Raw genomic sequence first — 16,154 nt, 5'->3', positions numbered from 1 at the left:
GATTTTCTAATTACCACTTACTAGTAAGAGTGACAGAGGTCACAAAATGCTTGAAGTATGTTTTAAAAGTTTTCCATTGTTTTGGAGGTTATGGCTCCAAAATAGACCTTGTTGCCAAACTTAGAAACAAATTATAGTAGCTGAGAATAAAATTAATTATATATCAGTATCAAAGCTACCTGGTGTCATGAACACCCAACTCAAGGAAATAACTACTATTAGTGAAGTCATAGCAAAAAAGGGAACTTTAGTTCTCAACTGTTGGCAAATGCTTCTCTCTCTGATATACCATGCATGCATGATAAACAGAGAAGAGTTGGCTGCTCATCTCAATTGGTTCTGAAGCTTCAAGAGCAGCCAATTCTGGAAAAACAATTTGCATTGATGACCAGCTTTTAATTCTAAGGGGGAGAAATTAAGTTGAGATTAAAGAAGAAAATGTATGGCAAATTAAACAAATCATCAATAACTTCTACCAAGAAGACACCAGATTATAGACAGGCACATAGTTTTTAATGTTGCCTTGATTAAAAAAAAATGTGTCATAGTCTCAGACTGTGATTCTAAAAAAAAACAAAACAAAACAAACCCAAGAGTTCCTTTTCAAGGGTCATGTAGGCCTCGCTGTGCACCACCACCAAAACTACCCAAGTTGTGGGTGTGGCATCCTAAGGGAACAAATAAGCACACACACACAAAAAGAAAGTCTACCTTCATCTGTACACCAAACCCTACACAGATGCGTTTAATGAGAACCCTTGCGGGGTTCTGGGCCGCCTACATTTTCTTGTTTGCTCACATTTTTAGCTTTGACAGTTTTGTCCCTGATAATCTTTCTTTGAACATTAGGCATCCACCTTGGTCAAGGCATTCAACCACCAACTCTGGAAGTAGGCAACTCAAGAAACTGGCTGACTTAGAAAGAAGGCAACTCATCAACGGATGTGCTGGTATAACCGGAAAGGGGGTATGGCCAGAAAATGGTGAGTGATTCCAGATAGAAGGCTGGATGGGAAAGCAGGCATGCATCTGTTCAGCTGGCGTGAGAGAAGAACGCAAGGTCACAGAGGAGTCGACAGTCTCTAGCACTTGTCATTTCCCTCAACCTTCTTATTTGGTCAAGAAATTTTCTTGCTCACAAGCAGAGATACGTCTGTCTGCCTTGACAGACAGGCAGAAAAATCTTCAGTATATCAGAGACAAAATATCTAGATAGAAAAAGGCACTGGATATTATTATTCATCAGAGTGAGAAGAAATCTTCAGTTCCACATTTAGTAATTGAATTGGCAATGCCTGGGAGCAATGCCTGGGGATGAGCATACGTGTAGATTCCTGATTGACCAGGAAGATGCACTGTCCCTTCCACGGTAAGTTCCAGTTACTTTCTTCTTACAACAGACCACACACTGTAACATTGCCTGTAAAGTACTAATTTTCACACTGAGGATTGGACTTGTGTCACTAAGGGGAAAAATGATTGTGCCCAATCTAGAAAGTAGTGAAAGTATACAAAAGCCACCCATTTAAAACATGCAGAAGAAAATGGACATCACAAAATGACATGATTTCTTACACTTACTGCTGGAGCTGGGGAGGTGGCTCCCCAAGCTTGGGGTGTGAGTATGGAGGGTGGATCTAAGATGCTCACTGGCCAGCACATCCGGCCATCTAGAACTGGTGAGGTTCCAAAGATCATTGAGAAACCTTGCCATGTATTTGTACCAGCACACACATGTGTGCATGCACACACACATACATAGAAACACACAAATACAGACAAAGGCATAGACACCTATGATCCCAGTACTTGGTGGAAAATTCAAGGCCAGTTTTGGCTGCATAGTGAGACAGTGTCTCAGAGAAAAAAACAAAATCAAAATGAAATCCACCAAAGCAACAACAACAAAATGTTTACAGGGAAAAACCTTATATAAGAAAAAACAAAACAAAAATCTGAAGTTAAACTCTCAGTTTATAAGAGAAGCAACAAAATTGAAAGTTTATACCATTTGCTTACATCAATGGTCTCCACTGAGGTAGCTCAGTGGTAGAGAGCTTGGTTAATACCAACGGTCTCCAAAGTGTGTCCCACATGCTAATTCTCACACTGATCCTAAGTGTTTACATCTGACGTTTTCTAACATATAACAAGAGACTTCTGAGCTGGAGGCAGTGGCACACACCCGTAATGCCAGCACTTGGAAGACGGAGGCATTCCTCAATCCCTGGGGTTTATAGACATTACTCCATCTGTGAAGAAGCCACACCCACAATTAGCTCCTTCACAGCTTCTCAAGGTGATATGGATCCTAAAGTGTGCACATTGGAGAGTGCAGCTGTCATTCACCAGCTATTGTGTATGCATCAACAAAAGTGCCAAGGTTTCTAACTGTGGAGAATGTGCACCCTGTTGTTACCTTGAGAGCAGCTTTACCGATTCAGCTGCTCATGGGAGAAGTGTGTTGTTGCAAAACTTATACCTTCGCCAGGACAGCACTCTCTAAAGTAAAACCTGCTTAGCTGGGTGTTCGTACCTTGATATTCCTATGGTCCCAAGGAGACCGTGGGATCAGTGTTCATTCCTGGCCAAGCCAGAGAGCTATTATATTCTCAATGAAAAGATGTTTGCAGTGCCGGGAGTTACAGTGCACATCTTAATCCCAGCACTTAGGAGGAAGAGACAGGCGGATCTCTGGGAGTTTAAGGTCACCCTGGTTTACACAATGAATTCCAAGCCAGCCAGGGTTACATAATTATAATAAATAATAATAAATAAAATGAAAATTAGAAAACAGGAACCATGTGTGCCGGTAGCAGTTTACAGACATAACAGATACTACACTCTGAACACATACCTACTTCAGTTAGAGCGTGGGTGTGCCCCAGGGTTTCTCAATGGTAGCACTATTGATATTTGGGACTCTACATACCTTTTACTGTTGGAGGAGCTGCCCTCTGCTTTACAGAATTTTATCAGTATCCCTGACTTCAACCCACTACATGTGTGCAGTGCCCCACCTCCAACTGGGAAACCCAGAAATCTCTTCAGACATTGGGTCACATCACCTTCTCTTGGGAACACCGATTCACACAGCTCCACCACACACACACATACACACACACAGATTGAGAGAGAGAGAGAGAGAGAGAGAGAGAGAGAGAGACAGAAGAGTGCTGCAGAGTTTTTAGTCCTGGAAATGTCTCCTTCCCAAAAAAGCAATTACAACACCCTTCATGGCAGAAATGAGGACTCTGAGGTCCAGACAAGTAACGTGCCATGTTCATCTGCCATGAACAATGGTTTCAACACCATATCCTAAGCACACTCTACGTGGTACTCATCCTTTTTAGTTCCTTTAAAAGATGGGTTTTGCTGTCTAGCAAGTTGAAGCAATGCTTCACTCCAAATCAGCTTAGTTTTGCTCTTAGTGGGTTTTCTTAATGACTCTGGACAACAGGGCCTTTTGCCATGTTGAGTTCTCTAGTAACTGGAAACTGAGCCCGTCTGCCCTTCATGGGTCTTAGAGTACATGGAAGAAAAAAAAATCCTCCAAGGATTCCAGACACCTTGGGTCGTGGATGTGTTCCTGGGCCCTGCATTCCAAAACTCCTATGAGCTACGCTGACTAGTCACTTCTCGCTTACGCAAAAGGAGAAACCATCCCTTGTACATCTCTTTGCTGGTTACTATGATATACTATGTCAAGCCGTCTTTCCTGACTTGACACCAAGAAGGTCCCCAAAGGAAGTTTCTCTGAAGCATCTCAGACCATCCCAGTTCCTACCCCTGTCCTACTGGGCTTGCAGTCCTGGTGGTCCTATTGGTGGCACTTAGTACACCTACCGGCTGACAAACTAATGTGTGCCATCCTCCTCCTCCAACTGGAGCAGGACCTCCAGAAGACAAAGACCTTGATATTAACCTTTACATGAATCATCTTCTACTCCTCTAATGCCTCATCCAATAAACTGGCCACGGTGGCTCATGCCTAAATTTCCAGCACTCAGGAGACAGAGGCAGGATTTCGAGTCTGAGACTAGCCTGGGCTTATACACAAAGCTCCAGGAGAGTCTTAACTACAAGTTAAGATCCTGTGTCCAAAAACAAACTAAAACAAATACCCAATAAAACTCCCTTTTTGTTAGTAAAGGAGCCTAACATATTTGTTTTTAAAAAAACATATTCGATGTAAAAAAAATTTTTACGATACACTATTCATCAGGAAATAGGCATAGTTTAGGCAGAGAGAGGCTCTCCTAGTTGAGAGCAGGTTTACCTGGTCCCAGTAACTCTTTTGTAGTTGTCCTTGGAGTACACAGCTAGAATGCTGACACCTGAGCCCATGTTAACCAGCAACATGGGGTATGGGTTATCAAGGCAGTATGGCTTCTTTTGACACAACTCGGGATTTGTGGGGTTCTCAAAATAGTAACATTCCGGCTTGCCGTTGAAGCCAACCGAGTCAACGTAAAGCAGGCCCTGAATCAAGCAGTCCAGTTCGTCCAGTTTGTGCAGTTGCAGGTCCGCAATCTGCAAGAAAACAGAAAAAAACCCTGTTAAATGCCACAGACTGTGTTGGGAGGAGCGTAGGTGTGTGTTGTCGGTAAGATTCATGTTCAACGTAAAGAAATACTCTCAGACCCGTAGTTAGGAAGCTGTGTGGACGAACGCGCACTGCCAGGAAGACAGCTGTGCTCTGAGAACAAAAGCTTGCCTGGTTCTTGGGAAAGCACCCATTGGCTTATGTGATTGGTGGCCTGCATACGGGCTCTTCTTAGCTCTCAGAACCTGTGAGTGCGGTCTGATTCGGAAAGCAAAATTGCAGATGTGAAACTTGAACAATCGCTGTAGGTCATCTAGATGGATCCTAATTCAAACGACAGGAGACACATCCAGGAAAGGTGTGAAGAGCCCAGAGGATTAAGCCTTTGGAAGAAGAAGGCAGAGATCTGAGCAGTGCACCATTGTTGATGGGATGCCGGCAGCAAAGAGGCACCGGGAAAGGCAAGCCGTGTAATCTCCCAAGGTCTGTACAGAACTGTGTTGTTGCCAATGCTTTGATTGAGAGCCACTGATCTCAAGAACTTTGATGGAAGAAATGCCTGTCATTATAAACCAACAAATATGTGGTAAATTGTTAGGACAGCCAAGAGCGGTTGGTGAATTAGAATATTGAGGAGCTAACAAGAATCCGACACATGCGTGACAGAATGTGAGTCCAAAAGTCCTGGTTATGGGTGGAGCAAAACCCCTGGAGCCCAAGAAGTCTCTTCCCACACTTGGCTCTGGAGCAGATGGCCCTGGCTTTGAACTCCAGGTCTAAAGCTTACTTAAGTGAGATGATCTGGGTGAGTTATCTAGCTCCTCAGTGTTGCTGTAAAGACTACATGACAGTCACACACTATCTGCCCGGCACTCCCCACATACAGAGGGCTCACTAGCTAGGGTGGCCCAGGAGTGTCCTTTCAGAATTCCTTGTTGGGGATAAAAAAAAAAAGTGCTGAATTATATGTGGTATGAAATCAGAAAGGAGGACTACTTTGGAGAGGAAGCAGGTTAGCCAGAGGCAAGCTAGACATGGGACATTATGGGGAGGGAGGTGGGTAAGAGACAACCCCCTTCTACTTCTTTCAGGGACAGAGTAAGAGGGGGAATAGATCTGGCTGTAGGTGGTCTGAGCAGCTAGTGGCCACTCTATGTCCTCAAAATTTTAACTCCTCTTAACACTACCTCAGGTCCAAGTTGGTGATCATTTTCCCGGGACAAAGTGGGGTCCATTAGCCTTACTCAGTGGTTAAAATAAGAAGCTAGGTAGATTTCCTCAAGCGACACACTAGCAACGAGCCAACATCTCACAGTTGATTCTATTTTCATCTTATTCGCCACTACTATTTATGGGGCCTGCGGGGAAAAAAATTCTACCCAAGTGCTAGATAGACTTTGATATTCTGCTAAATGTAATGGAATGCTAGATCTAGGGAGATGGTTGTGGGCAGTAAAGGACCAGAGTTTGGGATCCCCAGAACTCATGTTAAAGACCTAGGCAATCTGGTTTCAAACCTCTAATCCTAGCTCTTGGGAGGGTAGAGACAGGAGGATTTCTGGAGCTTGCTGGCTGGATAGCCTTGCTAAGTCTGTAAGCTGCCAGGTTCAGCAAGAGGCCTGGCCTCAGAAAAGAAGGTGAGGAGCAATAGTACATGCAATACCCCACCCACACATCTCACACACAGACAAGAGCAAGTATACATACACATAAGGCAGCAGCAGCAGCAGCAGCAGCAGCAGCAGCAGCAGCAGCAGCAAGGAAACTTCCTGTCACTCGTCCAAATTTGCTATTCAACACATGGATGGAATCCTAGGCCTGCACAGCAGGATTAGACTAGGTCGCCAGGGCGGTGATCAAAGTCTTCCTGACACAGGGGAAAAAGCATTCTAACTGACCCATAGCAACTGCATCCCACACATGTTCCCCCAAACATCGCTTTTAGCAAGTGAAACTTTTAAATGAGATGCACACAGTTTACATTCTAAGAGGGCAATGCTATGGGTATAGAACTGTCCTATCATGGGGCACAGCAGGGCACATGTTATGTCCTATCTCCGTATGTCCGTGGTTCCATAGACTTAAACCGGCAGCTCTGCTCATGGGCTGTCTTGTATTTCAGAAGTGCCTTGGTACCACGCAAAAAGCTGCCCTCAATCATTGTTTAATAAACACTCAGTAAATGAACAAGGAAAGCTGTCACTTCCTGGGTCACCCCAGGTTGAAAAGCGGTGATTTCATCAGCCAATCTTGAAAACATAGGCTAACTTGCTTAAATATTAATCACAGGTTCATCAACAATATTGACAGCCACTCCCAGAGCCAACATCATAAATATGGACATAGGCAATCTGTCTATCTGGATGTCCTGAAACTACCCCCCCCCCAACCCTGGGAAAGTGAGGGGAGAAAAACCTGTCAAGATAAGTGAACTAAACCCAAACAACTTCGATCTGAAACACTGTTACCTTTCTCTTCAGAATGGTTTCCCAAACACCTTGTGAGTAGGAAGCAAACATCTCTCCTGAACATCTTCTCAGAAGGAAAAATGTTCTTGAAGCGGAAGGTCATTAAAGCCCCAAACAAAGAGAAGCAAAAAGATTACTTTTGTTGAGCCCTTAGGAAGTAGACCCTAAGAAGGAAGAGGTTCCCAGAAGCGAATGAGTCAAACTGACACAAAGATTTCCAAAGAGGAAACCTGAAATTTAGCTTGTCTGTACACCTGAGTCTACTTTGAGAAAAGTTTAAAACCTATCCTTCCTATTCCAGCTATGAATAAAAGTTTTCCATGGGCCAGACTTTCCTTACACAAGGGGTCAGGACAAAGACGCCATAAGGGAGGGTCAGAAAACAAAAGGAGCCATGGACAGGCTAAAGGCAACAAACTGCTGAGGGCTGTGTCAACAAGACAGTCTGCTCATGTCCCCATGTGGAAATGGAGCACGCATCTATTGATGTCTATACATTGGCAACTAACTAGCTAGTTTTTATTTTGCACATTGTAAGCCGAAAAAACGCAACTGTGTTTTATCCTTTATTAGTAAGTTTACATATGGTTTAGATACTGGTTTTTTTGTTTCTGTTTGTTTTCCTCGAGAATCCATGTATTCGAAGCAAGGTTCCCAGAGAGTGATGGGTTGATGAACTTTACCCGAGTGGCACTCAGTGGCACACCCTGCACTAGAGTGTATGTCTTCTCTGGAAACTGGAAGCTGACTGAGTTTTCTGAGTCTCTCTTGCCTAGAAAGCCTACTCTACACCCAAGCCATCATTCTGCTGGACTTTTAAAATCTCCTATGGTGGCCTTCGGAAGGCCAAGACAGAAAACCAGTCTACTACAAAAACAGATCCGATCTATAAAAAAGTAAAAAAGTTCAAGGTCCAAAACTAATAAGCCCTTTTTTTTCTTCCTTTAAAGAGAGAACCTAGCCAGGCAGTGGTGGCACACACCTTTAATCCCAGAACTTGGGAGGCAGAGGCAGGTGGAGGTCAAGGCCAGTGTGATCTACAGAGTGAGTTCCAAAATAGTCAGAGCATCAGAAAAACCCTGTCTTAAAAAACAGAAGGAGAGAGAGAGAGAGAGAGAGAGAGAGAGAGAGAGAGAGAGAATATGTCTAGGCTAGATAACCTTGAATTCCTGAACTTCCTGCCTCACTTCAGAAGTGCTGGACTTGTAGACATGAAACATTACACACCCAACTACAGCTTTCTTTATAAAGCTAGATTGCCCGAGACATTTTATTAGAGTAACCAAAAGCTGACTAATCAAACAGTCACCTAATTACAAGGATATATTCTGATAAACATATTGTTAGGCAATTTCATCACTGTGCAAATAGCATAGACCACACTTACAGAAACTAAGACAGCATAATATTCCTAACCAATTTCATCTTTGGAACCTCTGCCACATACGCTATTGAACACTGGGATGCAGCACAGGGCTGTCTCTGTTCTAATTCTGATCTTAAATGGGCCTTGAATGATGACAAATTTGTACTATCGGAGACAGCAATCACGCCAGAAGTTTGAACATAGCACAGTAAGCAAGGTGTAGTGCAACGATCGGCTAGCTCTGGGAACAAAAGGATTTACCACTTCTGATGGGATAATTCCTTCTGACCAAGGCCAATTGCAAAATCCCAACCTAACTTCACTAAATGCAGAGAGAGCAAGAGATGTCTGTGTCCAGGAGCCTTTTAGAGCCAGCAAAAGTGTGTTCCAGTTCCTCACTATTTGCAACTCTTAGCATTTTGGAGGTCTGAGTGATTCCGCAAATTCCTAACTCACTCCAGCAAACTGTCCCCAAGTGCACTGTGGCACATCTTGCCCCCATAATAAATGTAGGTTTCCTTTTTATTTTTAATGTGAAAGAATTTTGGTTTGGGATTGGGGCAGAATTTCCAACATTTCTCAGATCACACTAATTTTTTTTTCCATTCTGAACGGCATGGGGATGCAAAGTGGTCTCAGCACTGATAATTATACAATCAAAGTATAAATCACCTCTGAAAATGTTTACAGACACTCTATGTCCTTCAGTAGAAATATCCAACCATGATTTAAATCACTATGCAACACTAGACAAGTACATCCATCTCAGTATGAAATCTGCTTTCGTTTTAATAAGAGTGAAATTATGTGCATATCAAAGAATTGCTTTTAAAATAAGTTTGTTGGGGCTGGGGAGATGGTTCATTATTTAACAGCGAGCACTACTCTGTAGAGGACCCAAATGTGGTTCCAGGCATTCACATCCTACAGTTCCCTATGGCTTCTGACTCAGGTTCCTGGGGATTAGATTCCTCTTCAAATCTTCACAGGTACCTGCACTCAGTGCCCATACCCAACCGCTTCCACACACAATACATATAATTAAAAAAGAAAAATCTTTAAAGATAGAATTGATTTAGACTCACTCCAGTCAATGTTTGATTTGAATACCTGTTATACACTTATATACCTGGGATTATATAGAAACTTCTTGGGGGTTGGAGAGATGACTCAGCAGTTAAGAAATGACTCAGCAGTTAAGAGCACTAGCTGCTAAAGACCCAGGTTCCATTCCGAGCACCCACATGGCAGCTCACAAATATCTGTAATTCTAGTTCCGGGAGATCCAATACCTTCTCCCAGCCTCTGAGGGCATCAGAGACACAAGTGATACACAGACATAAATACGGACAAAACACTCACAGACATAAACAAACAAAAGTGGAAAGGTTTAAGGGGCCACCCTGACAATGAAGAAGCCCTAGTGCGAGAGGAGGAGCGTGGTAGCTAAGGTGTAGAGACTGGTGGGTCCACTGCCGTCCTCCAACACCGGTATTTGATAAAACGGCACACTCCCTCCTGAGAGTGCCTGCCTTGCCCAGTAGAAAGGGCTCTAGAGTCACATGAGATGGCTGCTCAAAACTGCTTTAAAAATTACTCATGACTAGTAAAGTATCTCATGTCTTGGCTGGGGATATAGTTCAGTGGTAGAACATTTGCTTAGCCTAGGTGGGCCCTGGCTTCAATCTCTAGCACAACTTAAAAGACAAAAACACAACTCCAGTCTAATCTCAAGTTAAAATACTTCTGCAAACATTTCCTTCTGATGACTAAATTTTAGAGGGCAAAGGTTCAAGAGGTGCTAGTATTGTATGCTAAATACAAGCAGGCTCATCTGCAAGAGGATTTGGCTACCATTTTGCTAACCTTCCCAGTCACCTGGGTATCCTGTCCCTTTAAGAGACAAACTCTGCCTACCTCCAATCCCCCCCAGCTGATCTCCAGCCTTCTCTTCACCTCTCTCCCTCTCTCCCCATCCCCTCCATTACATATCTCCTACCAGCCAGTGGAACTGCTGCTAGGGTCACCCTATGAATCTTTCAGATTTCCCTGTTGTTTTAGGTCAGTTTGTCAAATGACAACTAGTGGGGGGTTGGCTGGAGGGGTGGCCTTAGAGCACAGCTTCGGAGTTCAGATCTCAGCACCCATGCATGGTATGGTCCTATGCATACCTCTCACCCACCCCCCTCACCCCCGCCCAGCACTGAGTGGGCAGAGGCAGGAGGATCACTGCAGCTTGTTAGCTCCAGGTTCAGAAAAGACCCTGCCCATCCCCCCCAACCCCCCCCCCCCAAAAAAAAAACGTATAGAGAGAACTGGATACCCTGCTCTGGTCTCCAAGTGTACCCCCTCCCCACAGGAGCAGACACCACCACAGACCCCCAAACACGTGCTCCCTTGACCTGCCCCCCAGCTAGTTTACATCACTCAGCTACAGCAAAGAGATGCCAAATTACAAGCAAAATACAAATTCATGTTTTTGCTCTTTTCTTTCCTTTTTTATTTTTGGGTGTTTTTTATTTTGTTCTATTTTGAGACAGGGTTTCACTATGTGGCCCTGACTGTCCTAGAACTACTTCTGTTATCCACACTGACCTTGAAGTTAGAGCAATCCTCCTGCCTCTGACTCTCTAGGGCTGGGATTACAGTTGGGCCCCACCACAACAGACACAAATTATATAATCTACTTCACTTCCAGCATGCCTTTACGGACACTAGCTCCATGAGTCAAAGTCAGGACAGAAACGGTTATCAAGCCAAAGCAATTTGCACATTAATTCTGAGTTACAAATTATGTTTTTCTTTTCACAAGGGAGACCTAACAGAGATCTGAGACAGGTGAATCTCAAACAAGCTTAGTGAATGAGAATTCTGGCGCAACCTCCAAAATAGTTGTTTCTCACCTACCAATGAAAGAGGCCTTATGAGAGGTTGAGCATCAAACCTGAGAAGGGTGGAGAATGTCATTACCTAAAAAAATCTCGGGGCTGGAATATCACAAATCCATTCCCAGACTAATACCGAGAACCAAGCTAGTAAATGTGTATAACCGGTCCACTTAGATGAGAGAGTTCACATGTTCAAATCCCTCGGCTTTACTCTAGCTTTACACTCCCTTTCAAGGTTTTTTTTTTCTTTTTCCTTTTCCCTTGTGTATGTGTGTATGAGGGAGGTACATGCGTGTCCAACACGCATGTACTGGGTGTGTAGCTGTGAACATGTGTACAGAGACTTGAGAAGGACACAGGGTACCTTCCACCATTCTCCAATTTACCCACTCCCTGAAGCTGGAGTTCACCGTTTCCTGGCGAGGCTGAGAGCCAGTCAGCCTCAGCAATCCTCCTGCCTCTGACACTCCCTCCCACCCAGGTCTGGGGTTATAGGCATGTGTAGCCACAGCTGGTTTTCTCGTATAGGTGCCGAGGAGCTGAATTCAGTACCTTGTGTTTGCACAGTAGGCACTCTACCCTGCTGAGGAACCTCCCCAGACCTCCTGAAGTCTAACACTGAAACCCGTGTGAGGAAAGCATCCTTTCCCTGACCTCACTCAGCCAGACTGTCATCACAGCCTATTCAAAGCAGAGATCTGTAGATTCTTTTTTAAGACAAAAAAATTAAAAGAATATCTTTTTGTTATTATTGCTTTGTTTTGTTTGTTTGTTCGTTGGTCTGTTTTTCCAAGGGAGGGTTTGTCTGTGTTGCCCTGGCTGTCCTAGAACTTGCTCGGTAGACCAGGCTAGCCGAGAACTCACAGAAAAAACCTTGTCTCGGGGAAAAATAAAATACGTTGCAGTATTAATGCTCTTGTTGAAGTTAAGTAAAGTATGAAGCATGACAGAGCATGAAATATTAGAATTAGCAGATAAAGCATTCTACTACAAAGCTAACTGTAATCTACATTGTTTCGTGTTGTTATGAATAACCAGAATTTATCACATGGTCATGTTTACATAATGGAATTCTTCATTGGCTCATCAGTGCCATATACCACATATCATTAATCTGATTTATTTATGGGGGGTGCCACAGTGTGTGTGTGGAGATCAAAGGATAACTTACAAAAGTTGGTCCTCTCCTTCTACCATTAGGGCTCTGCAGACTGAACTCAGGCTATAGGCTTGCTGGCAAGCATCTTTACCCACTGAGCTATCTCACTGGTCCCCATTTAATATTAGGCTAGGCTTTGCATTCCAGCTTGCTACATCATTAATTTAGAAAACAAATATACACCAATCATGAATTGACTTGAAGTCAGGAATACTGATGCATGTTGCAATCCCAGCACCTGGGAGGCAGAGGCAGGAGGATTAGGAGTTAGGGCTACACCGTAAGACCCTGTGTCAAGTAAGAAGCTTTGTCAGGACCATGATCTTAAATGATAAATAAATAAAAAAAAATCAATAGGTGCTGGAGGAATGGTTCAGTGGTTAAAAGTATTGGCTGCTCTTCCAGAGGACCCAAGTTTGATGCCCAGCACCCACATAGCGGCTCACAATTGTCTGTAACTTAAGTTCCAGAGGATCTGACACTTTCTTCTGGCCTCCACAGACACCGGTATACAGACATACGTATAGGCAAAATACCCATACACATAAAAACAGAGGTAAAAAATAATAAAAAAAAATTTTAATTGAAATGAAAAGAGACTCTATGAAACAGAAATAAAACTGAAATAGAGTCTTTTGCTCAATCAAAAATATCCTAGAGAAGAGGCTGATTTAAAGACTGTCGCATCAGTTACAGCCCTTTCTGGGCTTTCTAAATGAAAGAAAGAACAACTAACCCTTCCTAAAACTGTCAGTGCACTTGCTATACATATCTGGGATGCAGTCTTCACACCTACCAAGTGCAAACGATTCAGAGTTTGCTGAAGATCGTCTGCTTGGGCCTGATAACTCAAGAGTTCTGACACTCCAAAAGCAGCCATTTTACACAACACCATCATTTTACACACATGTGCTTTGTTCTTGGGCAAACTGTTTAATGCAGAGAGTAGCATATATTCTTTTCTTAGTTTATTTCCGTATGTATCTGTGTGTTCGAGTGTGTGTGTGTGTGTGTGTGTGTGTGTGTGTGTGTGTGTGTGTGCGCGCATGCGCGCGCGCTTGGGTCCACATTCCGGTCCTCATGAATGAATAGCAAGAAGGATTAACTGGTAAGACACCCATGTAGCCCCTAGAACAGGGTTCTCAACTTTTCTAATGCTGAGACCTTTTAGTCCAGTTCCTTATGATGTGGTGACCCCCAACCATAAATTATTTTGTTGCTACTTCATAACTGCAATTTTGCCACTGTTATGAATCATAATGTAAATATCTGATATGCAGGATATCTGACATGTGACCCTTGCGGGGGTCTCTACTAGGTTGAGAACGCCTGCCCTAGCTTATATAGTGACCCTTCCTTCCTAAGTCTTTAGCTTTCTATTGTACAACACCCAGGAGCTTGGACTCTGGACACATATGTGCATTAATACTTACTAATTCACTTACCTAAGATATCTGCATGGCCTGGTATTTATTACTTCTCAGGGTTTTTGCTTCAATGTTACCTCATCACATCTTGGACCCCTCCCAATACACTCTATCCTTCCTTTGCGCCTATTTCTCCTTCATGATACACACACACACACACACACATACACAAACACACATTTTAATGTATATTAAACATAAACATATAAAATGTGTATTAAACATATAAAACATCTATATATTTATACATTGCATATTCACTTGCTTACCTGATCGCTGACCACAAGGTAGTCAGGAGATGTGTAGCACATAGAAGGGGCGCACGATAAACTGTGTTGAGTGGATGAATGGCTACACAGAAAGAAGGCAGGAGAGTCTACCCATCCTCACAAGCTTTGGACAAAAGAACATCATCTATTCAAACAGGACACGGGAAGAAATCTTTTCAACTCTGTCTTCATGTTGACCAAGACTTATCATAGAAATGGAAGACAACTGTTAGTCCAATACGGATGGAAACAGATTGGCCAATATTATTTTAAGGTGTGCTGCATTTTTTATGCTGTGGAACATGTGTTTAATGATGTAAAGATGTGTTGTTTTTGTTTATGCTACCTTTGTTTAACTCTGTGAAGCTGTGATGGTCTGTCTGAAACAATAAAGAACTAAACGGCCAATAGCAAGGCGGGAGAAAGGATAGGTGGGGCCGGCAAGCAGACAGAATAAATAGGAGAATTTCGGAAAGAAAGGAGGAGGAGCAAGAGAAGGGCATTAGGGGCCAGTCACACAGCCAGGCTCAGAGTAAGGAGGAAAGTAAGACTTACAGAAGTAAGAAAGATAAAAGCCCAGAGGGAAAGGGCAGACAGGATAATTTAAGATATGAAAAGCTGGCTAGAAACAAGATAAGGCCAAGCATTTCTAAGTAATACTAAGCCTCCGTGTATTTACTTGGGAGCTGGGTGGTGGGCTTCCTAAGGAGTAAAGAGTAAACAAAGAAGGACACCAACGAGCTTAGTAAATGCTCCACTTAGTAAATGCTCCACTTAGTAAATGCTCCACTTAGTAAATGCTCCACTTAGTAAATGCTCCCTCCTCTGGTCTGGTCATCAGGCTCCAGGCAACCGCCTGAAGGATGATATGACCTTTCTCAGTTCAGAACCGTAGGACACGCACTTGCTCATGGCCAACACAGATTGAGTAAGCCTTCCTCCTAGGATATGAGCAAACCCTGAGGAGGGATGGAGGGATGACAGAGGTTGCATAAATCTATCAGGTCATCTTGGTTCACGTCAGGCTCTCCCGTGCACAGACAAGGTAGGAACGCTTAAGGAACTTATCTCATTCCCACACAAAGTCAGCTCTCCTTCTGAATTAAAACGGAGTCCAAGACCAGATCTTACCCAGCAGGCATTACTATATGAAAGCCTCTTCAAGGCCTGCAAGCCTTGGTTTCTTCACACAGTGCAAGAATGCGATTATTACTTTTCGTTCTTTTGTCCTGGATGCCCCTCCCCCTCTCCCCACATTGCTGCTACTGTTTTGCTGATGATGAAACCTGAGGCCCACAGCAGGAACACACAACAGCAAAAGTCACCGAGCAGGTAAATGCAGAACCAGAACTGGGACTCAGGTTTCACCCACCCCATTAAGGACTAAAGTTTACTTCTCCCATCCGTGCTCCTTAACTGTTTTTTATTTCAAAACTGGTTACGGAATCATTTGAGTAAATGGTTGTATCAAAGTCTGTAGCTGTGTAGGGAAGGGTGACACAGAAGAAAATGGTTAAAACCTGGAGCTAATCAGCCTAGCCAGGTTATTGCTGCAGGACTGCAGCCAGCTCCTCCAGAAAGTACCCCCTGAAGGGTCAGTTTGTACAGCGCGCACTCAAGCCTGGGTCCTGGATTTTATCAGTGGCATCGCACCCATCCCCAGAATATTACTCGCTGAAATTGGTGAAGGAAACGGTGTACCTTTTGACGGGCAAACTTCGCATGTTCCAGCTTTATTAAACACCATGAACAACACGATCGTTCGCTATGCAATAATCACAGGTTTTTCTACCAAGACTGGATTACACTTGTTCTGTGAGAAAACGCAGGTGTCTGCGCTGCAGGCTTTGAAAGTGGCATTCCACAACAAGTCTCACCGGCTCGCCAACTCTGTGAGATGATCAATCCTGACATCTTCTAGCCTTTCCTTCACCTATGTTCAAGCACATGTCTGCCTGTACTTTCCAAGATAGACCTACATTTGTCCCTTAATTTTATTCTTACTTTACCCCAACAGATGAAGTCAGTCAG

At 43.5% G+C, this 16,154-nt stretch overlaps 1 protein-coding gene across 4 annotated transcripts in view; it reads right to left on the bottom strand.

The window, feature by feature from the left end:
• Positions 1–16,154, bottom strand: part of Pank1 (pantothenate kinase 1) — a 67,320-nt gene that overhangs the window by 10,750 nt on the left and 40,416 nt on the right. For all 4 annotated transcript variants that reach the window (XM_085693799.2, XM_085693800.2, XM_085693801.2 and 1 more), the window contains one exon: positions 4,280–4,533. In XM_085693799.2, coding sequence (XP_085549925.1) covers positions 4,280–4,533 — 254 coding nt within the window. The remainder of the gene's footprint in view (positions 1–4,279; positions 4,534–16,154) is intronic.

The sequence above is a fragment of the Myodes glareolus genome, chromosome 7, assembly GCF_982192425.1.
Source record: "Myodes glareolus chromosome 7, mMyoGla1.1, whole genome shotgun sequence".
Classification (NCBI taxonomy): domain Eukaryota; kingdom Metazoa; phylum Chordata; class Mammalia; order Rodentia; family Cricetidae; genus Myodes; species Myodes glareolus.
This window is presented reverse-complemented; position numbering and strand designations above follow the sequence as displayed.